Source organism: Panthera onca, chromosome D4 (assembly GCF_046562875.1).
Source record: "Panthera onca isolate mPanOnc1 chromosome D4, mPanOnc1 haplotype 2, whole genome shotgun sequence".
Lineage (NCBI taxonomy): Eukaryota > Metazoa > Chordata > Mammalia > Carnivora > Felidae > Panthera > Panthera onca.
In genome coordinates, this window is record NC_138351.1 from 87,353,838 (window position 1) to 87,370,343 (window position 16,506).

General features: G+C 46.7%; 1 protein-coding gene across 2 annotated transcripts; it reads left to right on the top strand.

Moving 5' to 3' along the window:
- Positions 1–1,185: 1,185 nt before the first annotated feature.
- LOC132662891 (neutrophil gelatinase-associated lipocalin-like) lies at positions 1,186–5,055 on the top strand. Of its 2 annotated transcripts, none has more exons than XM_060608523.2 (7): positions 1,186–1,323; positions 1,835–1,971; positions 3,352–3,431; positions 3,574–3,693; positions 3,914–4,015; positions 4,709–4,739; positions 4,862–5,055. In XM_060608523.2, the coding sequence occupies exons 1-6, from the start codon at positions 1,186–1,188 to the stop codon at positions 4,726–4,728; spliced, it is 597 nt and encodes a 198-aa protein (XP_060464506.2). In that variant the 3' UTR covers positions 4,729–4,739; positions 4,862–5,055. The 2 variants fall into 2 exon arrangements, with proteins under 2 accessions (XP_060464506.2, XP_060464505.2); XM_060608522.2 differs by having other exon boundaries at positions 4,915–5,055.
- The last annotated feature ends 11,451 nt before the right edge of the window (positions 5,056–16,506 follow it).

The window sequence follows — 16,506 nt, forward strand, 5'->3', positions numbered from 1 at the left end:
CTCAAGACTCACACATTACTGGAGGCCTAGCTATTGTCAAGCTAAGGTTGTTTTCTCCTCTAGCAAAGCATTACCATAAATACAGTAGAGAATTTCTGGAGAAATGTTATACTCCATATTTGCCTCAAGTATTTATCAATGGGTTGCAGTTCATAATGAAATTTAATGCCATCTGCCATTTCCTTCTTGCCTTTGTTCCCCATATCACAAGGGAGGTGGGAGGGTGATGTTGGGTGTCCAGGAAACTGAGTATGGGTTTCTGAGGATCAGGCTATTGATAAGATTCCCTTTTTCTCCTAATTTACTGTGACATAGGTAAACTGATGGGGACTCACATCCTGCAGGACTGTGATGTCTATCACTTAATCATTTGTTTTCTTTCCTTTCCTTTGTTCTCAGGTAGTCAGGAGTACCTGAGGAATGTCACACATATCCCCTGGGGGGAGGGGCATGCTAGCATGTGCTTTGCCCTCCACTTGCCTTATCCTCCCTCATCACAAACATTGCCCAGTAGACCTTCGGTGGTAGGGGGAGGGGAAGGGTTTTTCACCCTTGTCAAGGCCTGTGTGGGTCCCTGGGAGGGCCAGGATCTGGGCTTCATGAAGAGCATAGGGTACACTCTGTCCTTCCCTACGAAGAATGTCAACTTTCAGCTGCACCCCTTTCCCTGTCCCTTTGGAAGACCACAAAGCAGCATGGGCTCTGTTGGCACAAGGCATTCTCTGCTTTCATCAGGTACAACAAGGGGACCCCACCACATGTAGCCCACCCTGCACTTGGGCCCCAGCTGAGAGGCTCCTGGAGGTCAGAGATGACAACTGGTCCATATCAGAGATCAATGACCACACACAGTGCTAACCAGAGGGAAGAGAGTGTGGAGGGAATCAGTGTCCTTGCCAGAGATGTGGAGACATGGGGAATGCATCCTCCAGCCTCATGGACCTTCCTGCCCTTCATCTTGCATAATCTTGACCTAAGGGAAAGGGCAGAGAGTTTGCCATGATCCTCAGCACGAGCTGCTGGCAATTGCCTCACCCTTCAGGATTTGGCAAAGGATAAGTCGCTCCACCCTGGGGTGAGCCATTGGCCACAGAGACCATAAATAGCATCCCCCAGAAGCCTCCTCACTCGTCTCCTCTTTCAGGGAATATCTGGAGTGGTGCCACCTTCCTCAGCCCTGAAGTCATGGCCCTAGGTCTCCTGTGGGTGGGCCTTGTCCTGCTGGGGGCCCTGCAGACCCAGGCCCAGGATTCCACTCCAAACCTGATCCCAGCCCCACCTCTGCACAGGATCCCTCTGCAGCCTGACTTCCAGAATGAGAAGGTAAGAAGCCTGGAGCGGCAGCTGCAGGGAGGTCCCAGGAAGAGTGTGAACAGAGGGGAGGAGAGGCAGGATGGGCCAGGCTTTAGCTCAGTCTGCCCTCGGGTGCTCTGATGGAAGGCACACCCCATGTTCCCATTCACACCCAACCTTGCTGATAAGAGGGTCAGCTCAGCAGACTCCCCTCGTCCACACTCTCTTCCATAATCCCCAGTCCATGCCAGGTGGGAACATCTTCAGGCCCTCTACATGATGAGGAAACTGAGGCTCAGGGAAGCCAGCTGGCCACTTGCCAAGGGTCACCTTTTCCCTGACACACTCAGTGCTCCCACCTGGCCTGATGGCTCCAGCTCCTGCTGGCTTCATCAGTACAGCCTGTATGTGTATGTCCCTGTAGCCCAGTTAGAGGGGCTTCTGGTTGAGGCCCAGGCTGCCTGGAGGTGCTTGCAGGGATGGAGCAGGAGGGCCCCCTAGGGCTGCTCTTGGTTCTGTCTATCATCAGCTCCCATTGTAGTTCCAGGGAAAATGGTACATCATAGGATTGGCAGGGAATGAAATTAATAAAGAAAAACACAGCCAGTTTAAGATGTACACCACCACCTACGAGCTGAAAGAAGACAACAGCTACAATGTCACCTCTACCGTGGTCTGGTGAGAGCTACCAGCAACTAGGAAGCATGGGGGGCCTAGAGGGCTGTGGTGGGGGTCCAAGACGCAGACTGATGATATAGCCGAGGGGTGACCAAAACTGAAAGATGATCATTCATCCTACCACTGGGTACTGGATGTCTGCATTTAACTTTCTCTCACTCACTGGATCAACATTTTGTGGTCACTTCAGCACAGACAGAAGACAATCCTGGGGATGGACACAGACAGACATCAGGACACAAGATAAAGAGAACAGGGGTGACCTAGAATGGGAGGAGGGTCACTAGATCCACCTAGGATGTTCTCAAGGGCTTCCAGGGAGGTGGACTGTGGGCTGGGCTTTGAGGAACCAACCTGTGTCAGAAGGAGGCCTGGGAACTTCGTGGCAGGACTGCTGGACTGAGACAGAGATAGCCACCTCTTAAAGAAACAGCAAGCCATTGTATGGTTGCCCTGAGCAGGAGCTGATGAGCGGTCTGGAGAGGGGTGGTGACCACAGTGGTGGGGGCCTCAGGTACTGGTGAGGAGTGGGTGTGGCTGCAGCAAGAAGAGGAATGATGGTGTGCAGCCCAGGAGGCTGATCAGTCATAGGTGGGAGATGACCAGAGCGGGGCAGATTAGGGCCTAGAGAGGGGAGGCAAGGCTTACCCAGCTCCTCTGCGTTTTTGGATTTGGCACTTGGGTATGGGGCTAGAGCATCTGTCATTGAAGATCCGAAGAAGGGCAGGTGTTGGGAGATCGGCTCTGGAGTGCCAGGGGACCAGATGTTGGCCCAACAGCTAAAGGAGTCTTTGGCATCCAGCAGACTGTAGCCTCGGTGGTGATTCCCCTGGCAAGGTTACAGTGAGAAGCTGCAAGATAAGAATAGGGGACAGGGGCACCTGGGTTGCTCAGTTGGTTGGGCATCTGACTTTGCATTAAGTCATGATCTTGCAGTTTTTGAGTTAGAACCCTGGTCGGGCTCTGTGCTGACTGCTCAGAGCCTGGAGACTCCTTTGTATTTTTGTATTCTGTGTCTTCCTGTCTCTCTGCCCCTCCCCTGGTCGTGCTCTGTCTCTCTCTTTCTCTCTCAAAAATTAATGAACATCTTAAAAAAGTAAAAAAAAAAAAAAAAAAAAAAAGAATAGGGGACAAATGCCTCAGGTTGGGGGTTGAGTATGGAGGGAAGGCCACCAAGGGGAAACAGCCCCGAAGAAGGAGGGAGAGTAGGTGCTGGGGGAGAGTCTAGGCAGGTCAGGAGTCTCAGTGCAGAATAGGCAGGGACAGAGAGGGTGGGCTCAGTTGGGAAGAGCCAGGGCCATATGCAGGGTGGGTTGTGTGCCTCCTGCTATGGCAGTGTGGGCTGTCACCCTCTTATCCACCCATCTCTTGCTTCCACAGGAAAAAGGCCTGTGACTACTGGATCAGAACTTTTGTCCCATGTTCTCATCCAGGCCAATTCACCCTGGGCAACATCGAGCGTGAGTCCTGAGTTGGGTGGGTCTCTGGGGCACGGACCTCCCTGCCCCTCCACACAGACGCCATCCTGTGGAGGCTGGGAAGGAAGCAATAGCTCCCTCTGCCTGGCTAGAGCAGGCTGATCACTCACCATCCACCATACAGGTTACATTGGAACCAAGAGCTACACTGTCCGAGTGGTGGCCACAGACTACAACCAGTTTGCCATGGTGTTCTTCGAGAAAGTTTACAAAAACCAGGAGTTCTTCAAGATCACCCTCTATGGTGGGTCTTAACCCTTCTGGGACCTTGCTCTTGGCCATGCTGGGGGAGAAGAGGCCCATCGCACCCAGCTCCCAAGTTGCCCTTCACTCCAAGCCCAGGGAGGTGGGAGAGTGGTCTTTCCACAGAACCCCTCAGGGGGAAGGGGTCTGAGGTGTCTTTCATATATTCCACAATATTTATGGAGCTTTCACCAGCCACTCACCAGACATCTTGGCCACAGGGAGGACCAAGGAGCTGCGACCTGTGCTGAAGGAAATCTTCATCAACTTTGTCAAAACCCTAGGCCTCACTGATGAGCACATCATCTTCCCTATCCCCAACGGTAATCACCAGCTGGGGAAAGGAGAAGAACATATGGGGACTGTCCAGGTCTGATGTTTCCTCACTAGTAAAGTGGGGAGGGGAGTGACCCAGGCCCCTGTTGCAGTCACTGGAGTCCCAGGAGCCACTTTGGGCTCAGGAAGACCCTGCCACATCCAGGGTTCTGGGCCCCAAGTGTTCCTCCCTCACACAAGCTTGCGCCTGCCCACATGAGAATTGCAGCACTGGGGCCATGTTTCCTCAGTCTCCTTGGTTGGTCACCTCCCCCTCCACCCAGGCATATTTGTCCTGGGTCACCTCACCTTTGTCCTGGGGCTGACTTACCACTGACTTGGGAGGCACCCTTGTCTTCAGGCAGCCTGGCCTGGGTAGGTACCTCCTCAAGGCTGAGGGTCTGTCAGGACTCAGCAGGTAAACAGGCAGAAGGCTTGGTGCCCAATCAGAACTGTGGCTGGGCCTCACCTGCCTCCTTTGGAGAACAGGTGTCACTCAGGTGTGCTTGTCCTCAGGCCTCTCCCCAAGTCTCTGCCCCATCATCTAGCCCTCTGCTGTACCATCCACAAAGGGAACTCCAGAGCTTCTGTGGCTGGTCCAGCCTGGGGCCCAAGGCAGCTGAGGGGCAGTGTAGGGGCCCTGGAGGTCAGGGATAGCACACATATACCCCTGCCCATGTTGACTATTCTGTCCCCCATAGATCAGTGCATGGATAAGTGAGCAAGCGTGCGGTAAGTATGGCTGGAGTGGGGGCTGGTGGGAGCCAGGGTGCATCTGGGAGGGGGTCCCAAGTCTGCCTTCGTCCCACCTGCCCAGCACTGCTGCCCTCTCTATTCCCTTGACTCCTTCTCAGGTGCCCTCTGGCTCTCTCCAGCCCATCCCCCTCACACCAGCCTCTGCCCACAGCACCGCCTAGATGTCCCCAACAGCCTGGACAGCACTGAGAGAGCCAGGGGACCCTTCTCACTGCACAGCCCACCAGCTGCTCCCCAGGCTGCCCTACTAATGGAACCCCTCCTTGTTTGCTAAATAAACACATATCCCATGGTGCCAGTCTGTGCTCCTTGACCTCTGGGCCCTCTGAGAGGTTAAAGAACATAGGGCAGGCTCCTATTAGCATCTCTCCCAGGAATTGTGGTCCCCAGCAAGGGATGGGGGCCACAGAAGCAGAGTCTGACTCCGACTGAACACTTCTAGCTCCCAACTCCAGGCCCAGCCTCAAACCAACAGCTGCCCTCACTTGCCCCTGCCTCCTAGCACACTGATGGGGCACATCTCACCCCCATGTTCAGCCACCTGCAGCAGGTCAATGGCAGAGGCCCAGCGAGGGCCAGGTGTGAGGTTATGTCACCCTACTTCACCAGAAATGAAGTTTTGGGGGTAATTGGGGGGGTCCTGAGCCAAGGGCCAAGAAAGTATTCTTGAAGACATCTTTGGTGCAAAAAATAGGATTTTTTAAAGCACAGGGACAGGATCCATGGGTAGAAAGAGCTGCACTGGGGTTATGAAGAGTGACTGCTTATATACTCTGGCGTTGGAAGAGGTAAAGTCAAGGGAAGTTTTCTAAGAGATTTTCATATGCTAAAGAAGATTTACAGAATACTGGGCACCTAGCTACTGTCCAGCTAAGGTACTTTTTCCCCTAGCAAAGCATTAGCATTAAGACAGTAAGGAGTTCCTTGAGAAATGTTCTTCTCTGCCAGCCTCAAGTATCTGTCAATGGGCTGCAGGGTATCAGGAAATTAACATTACCTGCCATTTCCTTCCTGCCTTTCTTCCCCATGTTACTATGAGGGGTGATGTGGGGGCTCCAGGAAACCGAGTCTATAGGTTTCTAGAGATTAGGCTATTGATAAGATTGCCTTTTTCTTCTAATTTACTAAGATATTTGTAAACTGATGGAGACTCATGTCCTGCATGACTGGGATCTCTATCAGTTAACCATTTGTTTTCTTTCCTTTCCTTTGTTCTTGGGCAGCCAGGAGTGCCTGAGAAATGTCACACACATCCCACCTGGGGTGGAGGGGGTAATGCTAGCTTGTACTTTGCCCTCAGCTTGTCTTATGCTCCCTCATCCTATACCCCATAAACAGTTTTGACTGTTACACCTTTAAGGTAGTTGGAGGTGGAAGGTTTCATCTTCTGTAGCTTCTTCTTGCTCAGTAAGGGAATAGAGATGTCCCTACCTATGAGTCAATATTGATCAGTTGGGGAACATATAAAAGAGTTACAGAAGGCAGATGCAGCTGCATCCAAGGTGGACAATGAGTACGAACCTCCTTGAGTAGAAAGGATCATCTGTAGGGGCGCCTAGGTGGCTCAGTCAGTTAAGCATCCAACTTCAGTTTAGGTCATGATCTTGTTACGCCCAGAATTCGTGATCCCCAAAGACCACTAGGGAGCTGAGTCCAATGCAAAAGCAAAAGAGCCTTTATTCGAGCTAGCTCGAGCTCAATCCCCTACCTGCACCGAACCAGCGGTGAGATACAGGAGAGAGAGCGAGTTTCAAAGGGACAAAGGTTTTATTGGGGCCTAGGGACAGTTGGTGAGGTAATGGCTGTGGCCTCAGCCGATTGGCTGGGGAAGGGTCCGAGTGCTGTTAGGCAGGTGGGGGAGGGGGGTTACTCAAGGGGAGGAGGTGTGGTCAAGGTGAAGGACACAGAACAAGATGGAGTCGGCCGGTGTAGGCCCGCCCTTTCAATCTCACAGTTTGTGAGTTCGAGCCCCACATCAGGCTCTGTGCTGACAGCTCGGAGCCTGGAGCCTGCTTCGGATTCTGTGTCTCTCTCTCTCTCTCTCTCTCTCTGGCCCTTCCCCTCTTGAGCTCTGTCTCTCTCTCTCAAAAATAAACATTTAAAAAATTTTTAAAAAGAAGAAAGGATCATCTGTTGGTTTGAAGTTATTGTAGTGATGGAGTCTTGTCACAAGGCAGAGAGACATGGGAGAAAACAGCCAAATGTAATTAGAATAACAAGAAAGAACAGCCCAAATAAAAGTCCTTTGGTAATTGATGAAAATCTTCAAGTTCACAAGTTGAACCAATCATGAAAGGAAAAGAAGGATTGCTTAAAGCACTAATTTGAGTGTTCAGGTCAGTTAGAAATCCAGAAATTTTGTGTGATAATGTAGAATGTATACGGATGAAGTTTTGGAGATTGGTGCGGTGGTCCAAAGCCAATGGCCAAGAAAAATTTCTGGAAGAAGTTTTTCATGCAAAGAGGTGATTTTATTAAAGCACAGGGACAGGACCCAGGAGCAGGAAGAGCTGCACTGGGGTTGTGATGGGTAACTGATTATATACCCTCAGGTTGGGAGGGGGTCAGGGATAAAGTCTCTAAGTTATTTTGGAAGCAAGATTTTCAGGACCTTGAGGGGCTCGCTGTTGCTAAGGAAACACCACTTATTACCATTGAATAAAACCTCAGTGGTGAGACCCTTCAGATGCATATTGGGGGCTATAAGCTTGGAGTATGATTGCCAGCATATATCTTGGGGCAGTTGTGAGAAAGGAAGTAGACTTACAGTATCCTCAAGGTTGGGATAATGTTGAGCTAAGGTTCTCTTTGCTCCTAGCAAAATGTCATCATTGAAGCAGCAGAGATTGAAGAGGGAGTTCACTCTGCTGGTTTCAAGAACTTGTCAATGGGGTGATGGCAGTAAAGGGATTTAATTTTTTTTGCCTTAGTTTCCCACATCACCATGGCAAGCACTTAGATGCCTTTCCTTTGTTCTTGTGTAGCCAGGAATGTTTGAATAATACACATATTCTACCTGGAGGGAGGGGAGGATGTGCCAGCCTGTTTTGCCCTCAGCTTGCCCCACCCTGACTCATCATGTCCCCCCTGAACAACTTTGACCCTTAAGTCTTTAAGGTTGTTGTAGGAAAAAGGTCTCATCTTCTATAGCTTCATCCTGCTGAGTAGGGGCATAGAGTTGTCCCTACCTGTGGGTCAATATTGGTCCATCAGGAAACATATAGGGCAGCTAAGGTGAGGCAGCTGAACCCAAGGTGGACAACGTGTATGAACATCCTTGAGTAGAAAGGATCATCTCTTGGCTTGAAGCTATTGTAGTGCTGGAATCTTGGCACCAGGCAGAGAGACCTGGGGAAAAACAGCAAAACATAAGTAGAATAACTAGACAGATTAGCTCAAATGAAAGGTCCTTTGGTAGCTAACAAAAATCCTCCAGACCAAGAGCTTAACCAATTGCTAAGGTAAGAGAGGGATCGTTTAATCCACCAATTTGAGTATTCATGTCAGTTGGAAATCCAGAAATATTTTGAAGTAGTCCAGAATGTATACACGCCATTTTGTTGTTATGAGAGTTTAAGTTCCACCTTGTGCAGCACTTAAAACATCTAATGCTATTCTGTTTTGTAGAACTGATTTCTGTATTTGACTTATTTAATATTTAGTAATATAATGTTATTTTGAGAGTCATTTAAGGCCTCAACTGTGTACAGGTGGAGTATACTCATTATATTGACTCTGTTTTGTTTAGTAAGCCAGCATGTCATTAATAGGAGGTACTTTTATAGAAACAAGAAAAATACAGGTTAATGCTTAGAGCCGATTACAAACCCACTGTCTCCCAGTGCTGCCAGTGAGAATTGTTAGATGTTAGGCTTGAAGTATCCTCAGATGTTTGTGGGAGCAGGCAGCAGGAATCAGATTGGTCTTTCTGGCTTATATCTCAAATGTCTGTGGTGATCCTTTTGAATGGCCCATTGTAAGAAGGAACTGTTAGTAGAAATTGGGAAAAGAGGATGAAAAAGAAAGGTACAACCATCCTAAGAGAAGTTGAAGGTCTTCCACAGGTTCACAGGAATCAGAAGGCAGATTAGTTTGCTCGTTGAATTCCTGTGAAGGGGGTACAGGTTTTATTTTAGATACAGGAGCCCATGAAGTGTGCCCCTCTAACTTTATTGCAGTGGGAGTACATAATAGACCCAGTAGGAACCCTTCCATTTTGGAGTTAAATCCCCTGTTGTATTAGACTTTCCATCCTTTAAATAAACCAGGTCTTTTGGGTTTATATGGGGTGGAATTCTAGTAACTGTCAGATCAGGTGGAGGGAGGATATGGTTGGCATATTTAGAGATTTAGGAATTAACCTGGCCTCCAGTGAATAGTAAAGCACTATAGTCTTTATCTACTCATAGGTCTATAGTGAGAAAAGTCTGTGCATACAATTGTTGGCGGAATCCATCCCATTTTCCAGCTTTTTAACTATGCCCACGGGGATTTATTATTATCTCCACTGAATAACAAGCAGAAGATTTTTCTATACATGAAATATTGTGACAATTTTTCTGAAGTTTACCTCAAGGTGTCTAGTTTAGACAAACAGCAAACATCTAAAGACAATCAGAACTAGAATTTAACGTCCAGAGAGCTGCGTTATAGAAACATAGTTTTTCTGTCTAAAAACCCTCATTTCCAGAGATGGCCAAATCAAGACTAATTCGTTTGCAAATTAAGTCCAGTTTTAACAAACTTGGCCTAATGATTTACATAAGCTCAGCTAGAATAGTGATTGATCCTAAGGATCTTTTAAAGTTTGCTTTGCTGGAACCTGTTATAAGGAATCTCCAGGTTGAACTGGAGACTGAACTGATTGGCCTCTCCAGACCAGAAGCCAAGCCAAGTACTTGCATCACACAGGCCTGCAATACTTGTAGATTTGGGCAAATTTCTCTCCACAAGGTCCCCAAGATATCCTGAGTTCCCTGCACCTGCCCAGAAGTGACATTCTTTACTCACGCAGTAAAGCTGCTGGGAATTCTCTGAGCAAGGTATCTGACCAACGTTTTCTTTTCTTTTTCTTTTTTTTAATTTTTTTTAACGTTTATTCATTTTTGAGACAGAGAGAGACAGAGCATGAATGGGGGAAGGTCAGAGAGAGAGGGAGACACAGAATCTGGAACAGGCTCCAGGCTCTGAGCTGTCAGCACAGAGCCCGACACGGGGCTCGAACTCACGGACCGCGAGATCATGACCGGAGCCCAAGTTGGACGTCCAACTGACTGAGCCACCCAGGCGCCCCTGGCCAACGTTTTCAAGGGGTTTTATGGCTCCATGTTTCATAAAGTCAACCTTAGTTCCCTAAAGCCATTTGGTCATATCAGGGTCTATGCATTTCTCTCAAATAGGACGTTCCAGTCAAAGCCTTGGCAAAACAACCAGTCTTTCCAAAGTTGTCCTGTTACAAGAAGAATCTTACTGTACTTATGCAAATATCTATAATTGCCATGAAAGAAAGAAGACTCACTGAGAGTGGTTGAATTTCAGAGGGTTTAGGGAGAGAGAAAAGTTAAATGTTTCAGTTTATAAATGAAAACTTCATGACATCTCTGTACATTATAGATATCTTAAGAGAAAATTCCCTTGATCTGGAAGAGGAAACATCACAGAACCAGCAATATTTCAAACAAGAGTCACAAAAACTATAATCTTCCTCAGTTTATTTAGTGCCATGTTCCTAATACTTGTTCAGTTTGAACGAAGCTTTTTAGTTCTGGAAATTCTTTCCCGTTTTAGCTTAATCTTAAAGATGTCGAGGGGCGCCTGGGTGGCGCAGTCGGTTAAGCGTCCGACTTCAGCCAGGTCACGATCTCACGGTCCGTGAGTTCGAGCCCCGCGTCGGGCTCTGGGCTGATGGCTCAGAGCCTGGAGCCTGTTTCCGACTCTGTGTCTCCCTCTCTCTCTGTCCCTCCCCCGTTCATGCTCTGTCTCTCTCTGTCCCAAAAATAAATAAACGTTGAAAAAAAAAATTAAAAAAAAAAAAAAAAGATGTCGAATACCTGTATTTCTCCTAAAATCCCTTTTTATGAATCTCCTTGAAGATGAAATACGTTTTGTGGGAGAACAATAACAATTAAAAATGACAAGATCTCAGAAATGGACATTGTTAAAGATCTGATGAGAGTTCATGATGATGCGATTGACAAGGAAACAGTTATTTCTGTAACCCATAACACTTCAATAATCAGAATATCAAGGGAGGACCTCATACCAAAACATTAAAACTTTAGGAATTGTATATATATTTGAGCAGTTACAGCATTTAGCCATGCAATACAACTAAGGTTTACCATTATTTGACAGTGCTTTTCCAAGTAACTTAGCATACCAAATAAAAAGGTCTAATTGGTCAAAATCTTGGGAAAGTTTGTTAAAACCTTAGAAAGTTATACAGCACATTCTAAATAGGATTACAGATCATTACAAATCTTAAAACTTTATTTATTTAACCAAGATGGCAATAAGAGATTCCAAAGGCAAATATGTAGCACTGTATAGTTGTTAGCAAAACCTAGCTCCTTTACCATTAAGAAGTTTTAACCTTAAGTAATCAAAGACTTGATCAAGAGGAAACCTAAAGCTTTCGTCTTCCCAGTAGACAAAGAGAAAAAAACATTTGTTTACATTTTCTTATCAAGAGCAGATCAACAATGCCAGAAAACTTTGTCTTTTGAAAACAGAGAAAAGGAGCATTTCAACCTTAGGCCCATGTACTTTTAAAATCCATTCATCTCTGGGCAGCTGGGTGGCTCAGTTGGTTAAGCATCCAACTTCAGCTCAGGTCATGATCTTACAGTTTGTGAGTTTGAGCCCCACATCAGGCTCTGTGCTGATAGCTCAGAGCCTGGAGCCTGTTTTGGATTCCGTGTCTCCCTTTCTCTCTGCCCCTCCCCTGCTTGTGCTTTCTCTCTCAAATATAAATAAACATTAAAAAAATTTTTTTTAATAAATAAAAAAAAAAATCCATTCATCTCAACCTTAGTCCATCCTGACCACGCATAAAATTCCTCTCCAGGGGCGCCTGGGTGGCTCAGTCGGTTCAGCGTCCGACTTCGGCTCAGGTCATGATCTCGCAGTTCGTTGAGTTTGAGCCCCGCATCAGGCTCTGTGCTGACAGCTCAGAGCCTGGAGCCTGTTTCAGATTCTGTGTCTCACTCTCTCTCTGCCCCTCCCCTGCTCATGCTCTGTCTCTCTCTGTCTCAAAAATAAAATAAAATTTAAAAAAAAAATTTAAAAATTCCTTTCCAAAGATTCTTTTCATGAACCTTCTACAACTTTCCTTTGCCTTCAAATTTTGGCCCAAACCATTCTTCTTGAAACAACCAGTCTCATTTGGGACAAAATTACTTTCTTGTACCCTCAACAACAAAAAAATGTATTTCCATTCTTTATCTTTCTTACATATCTCCCACTTTCCTACATACAGAGTTGCTTTCCTTATTTCCATCCATTTTAAGTCCACTTAGCAGAATTTTAACTCTTAGAAAACTTAGTCTCTAATAAAAACTTAGTAACCAATCATAAACTGTTACACCAGAATTCTTTAGATGGCAAATTCATGAGTCAATGAATCACAAACCATGTTTTCCAATAGACCCAGATTTTCTTAGTTTCTCTGCAATAAGGAATCAAAAGCACAAACCTATATTCAGTAATCAATGCTTCAGTAATCAATCTATTTGGAAAAGACGTAGATATGCAATAAATTCAATCCCATTTATCCATGTTTCAGATTATGAAATACTTTGAAAGCTATCTTAAGAATTATCTGTGAAAACTTTGAGATACACAAAATTAACCATATTTTAAGTCATCTTTTTGCTAACAAATTGCAACAGAGACAACATGAGCTTCTTTGACCTTTAGGAAACCTTGATGGAATAAAAGTTTCATATTTAATGCTGAAAACTCCAAATACATGTCTGTCATAGTTAAACCAACAAACTTAAATAAGCTTAAACACCAAACACATTCCACCTGCATTCACTTAAAGGATGATCAATTTGTTCCCCATTGTCAAATTTTACCTGGGACACCAATGGGGGAATCTGAAGTGGGCAATTCAAGGGGGTGCTCATCACTCCTTGACATCAAGGGTGGAGGATGGTATAGAAGCCAGTTATGTAGGTTGCATGGAAGATTATGCAGAAACAGGAGGAGGGGGAGAAGCAGGCAGAAGAATGGAAGTTCCAGAAGGCAGAGAGGATTCCTGGTTCTAAACCTTGTCACAGGGAAAGAGGAGACCCCATGTTTGTTTGTTTGTTTGTTTGTTTTCCACCAAAGTGGAAATAAGGAGTCTATGTCAGGCTAGAGAAGACAGGGAATTTCCCTGAAACAAATGGAGTTTGGGAATATTCTTTAAAGTCCATGTGCCAAGGTAGACTACCCACAGTTGGCTCCAATTAAAGCCATTAACACAGGAAATGAATGAGGGAGAGGTCCCCACATCTATTAGGAGGAGGAACAGAGAGAAAGAGTCAGCATCCCCTTTGACCTATGTTTCCTCTAGCAACTGTGTTCCATCAGGAGGAGGTCTGTTACGACATCCGCTATGTCAGGAGGGAGTTTACCAGCCAAACACATTAGAGCAAATACATTCTGCAACAGGCCTTTTGGCCCAGGTCCTCACTTAGAGCTGTGAAGGCCTGGACCTAGGGTGCCTCCATCCATAGACCCTGTTTCCTGCAGAAGAGATCTAACTGCTAGAACTTACTAAGGCCACGCAGTGTTACATGACATCACCTCTTTCCTAAATTTTGCAATCCAAATTGTTTCTAGCAGGTTGAAAAGGCATCCCAAGGGAGAGTCCTTGGGGACTGAGAAGAAGGTCCCATCCTCCTCCTAGAGATAGAAAAGTAGAGAAAGTCCATTACCATGAAAATCCCCCCCAACTCCCAGGTGGTGTCCCACATGCAGGATATATCAGAGGTCCCTGAGGTGTCAAAGTGACCCGAGGCGAACTTCAAACAAAATTGCTATGATCACCAACCAGCCCCTAAGGGCCTCTGTGGGAGGGATGCTGGCATCCCTCCGATTTCCCATGGTATCCTAGGCTACAAATATGTGCAGGCAGATGGACCTACTTTGCTTTGCTGAGAAGGCTGAAGAAAACACCATGTTTAACCCATAGAAAATACTGGGAAAGTTTTACAAGCGGGAATTGCCCAATTTTGTAATTTAAGTAGTAGTTAGCAGAAGACATTGACCCAAAACAGTGAAGACAGAAACCCATCATGATCCAAGTGACATTCCAACACATACAGTCTTTACATTCCAACTTCCTAGGAAATGGTTCCCGGCTGGGGAACATTTTAATTCAATCAGGTACTGGTTTCACCAGCAACAGAAGAGGTCCCGCAGCCATAAGTGACTAGACCATGGATGTGAAGGGGATCACGTTAGACCAATGAGGAGGAAATTTCTGCCAGATTCTAAAGATTGGAATCCATGCTAGTCATATAGATGTCTGTTCCATGCCCACGACAGACAACAATATATAAGGACAGGAAGAAAGAGAGGGCACAAGTTTCTGGGTATTTTTACCATTCCTGCCTGGGGACTCACTTCCAGCCAAAAGGCAGGCTTTCTCCTCCCCATAGAGTAGCCACGGGCTACAGGAGTACAGCCTGAGCAATAGCCAGGAAAGTGTTCTAATAAGACCAGACTCCTTGAAAAGCCTCTGAAATATGAGTAAAGGAAGAAAAGAGAAACACTCACCACATTTGCACTGAAGCTCAGAGTCCAGATGAAAAGACTCACAACCCCATATAGGCGCCAAATGATGAGGCTGGGTTGGGGTGGGGGGGCGCATATTATAGAGCTGACAGCCAAGAAAGAATTCTTGAAGACATCTTTGATGCAAAAAAAGTGATTTCATTAAATCGCGGGGACAGGACCTGTGGGCAGAAAGAGTTGCATTGGTGTTGTGAAGAGTGACTGGTTATATACTAGGAAGTTTGGGGAAGTAAAGTCAAAAGGAAGGGAGGCCTCCAGAAGGACTTTGATATGTTAAAGAGGACTCCTAATCTACATGAGGCCTTGCTATGGTCAAGCTAAGGTTGTTTTACCTCTAGTAAGGCATTAATATTAGGAATGGTAGGGGTTCCTGGAGACATTGTTGTACTTGGTATTTGCCTCAAGGATTTGTCACTGGTCTGCAGGGTATCAGAAATTTAATTTTATCTGCCATTTCTTTCTTGCCTTTCTTCCCCACATCACCATGGAGGTTAGGCTCTTAATAGGGGCTCCAGGAAACTGAGTCTATAGGCTTCTGGAGACTAGACTATTGATAAGATTGCCTTTTTCTTATAATTTACTAAGATATTTGTAAACTGATGGAGACTCATGTCCTGCATGACTGTGATCACTATCATTAACGATTTATTTTCTTTCCTTTCCTTTGTTCTTGGGCAGCCAGAGGAATATCACACGTATCCCACCTTTTTGTGGGGAGGGGGGAGGTTCTAGCTTGTACATTGCCTTCAGCTTGCCTTATGCCCCCTCTTCACCCAGAGTCTCTCTCTCAGGGCCCACCATCCAAAGCCCAGGCTAGGGGAGCTGGTTCCCCTGTAGCAGGTGGAAAGCCCGTGAGGTCTCCAGGAGTATTATCTGCAGCCAGTGAGGCCTCAGGACAGCCTCAGGTCAGGCATTCTGTCAGCCCTGGCCCATGTGGTGACATCTAGGAGACACTACCAGAGGGCTGGGACCCATCACTGCCTCCCACGGACAGCCAAGCCTCCATGAAGAAACTACTTCCCTCCAGGACAAAGCTGGGATCAGCCATGGCAGGGACACTTCTGGGGGCCCAGGCCTAGGCCCCTGGACTCCACACCACAAGACTGGCCAGAGAGAGCATACGGTATCCGTGATCTCTCAAGAATGAGGCTGAGTCCTTGCATTCACTGTGACCCAAATTACTCAGTATACAGAGCAGCAGGGTAGAGAGCCCCACTTGGGCCCCAGCCCCTGACCCCTTTTCACACAGTGAGGATGCATGTCCCCCATTGTCCCCCACCAGGATGAAGCTGAGACTGTAGCCTCAGAGCTCTGCTATGTCAAGCTGTCTCATTTGTGGCTGGCATGCCCAGCTTCAGGTTTCTGACCACTGGGCCCACAGGAGGGGCCAAGTTCCTGAGGGGCCAGCTGAGGTCTGGGCCCACCCGGCCAATGGGGCATGGATGAGGGGAGGGGCTGACTCAAGATGGGAATGATGGGGCTTTGGAATGGTGGGGTTCAGAGCTCACAACCAAGAATGAATTCTGGAGACATCTTTGGTGCAAAAAAAGATGATTTTGTTAATTCACAGGGACAGGACTTTGGGGCAGAAAGAGCTGCACTGGGGTTGTGAAGAGTGACTGGTTATACACCATGGGGTTGGGGGAGATAAGGTCAAGAGGAATTTTCTAAAGGGATTTTTTATATGCTCAAGTAGACTCCCACATTACTGGAGGTCTAGCTGTTGTCAAGCTAAGGTTGTTTTCTCCTCTAGCAAAGCATTAACATTCAGACTGTAGGGAATTCCTGGAGAAATGTTATACTCAATATGCACTATTTGTATTTGTCAATGGGCTGCAGGTCATAATGAAATTTAATGCCGTCTGACTTTTCCTTCTTGCCTTTGTTCCCCATATCACTATGGAGGTAGGTGATATTTGGGCTCCAGGAAACTGAGTATAGGATGCTAGAGATTAGG

Coding starts and splice junctions, on each gene's coding strand:
- LOC132662891 (XM_060608523.2), top strand. CDS start 1,186: ATGGCCCTAGGTCTCCTGTGGGTGGGCCTTGTCCTGCTGGGGGCCCTG. Junction 3,694..3,913: donor CTTCAAGATCACCCTCTATG/GTGGGTCTTAAC, acceptor TCTTGGCCACAG/GGAGGACCAAGGAGCTGCGA. Junction 4,016..4,708: donor CATCTTCCCTATCCCCAACG/GTAATCACCAGC, acceptor TGTCCCCCATAG/ATCAGTGCATGGATAAGTGA.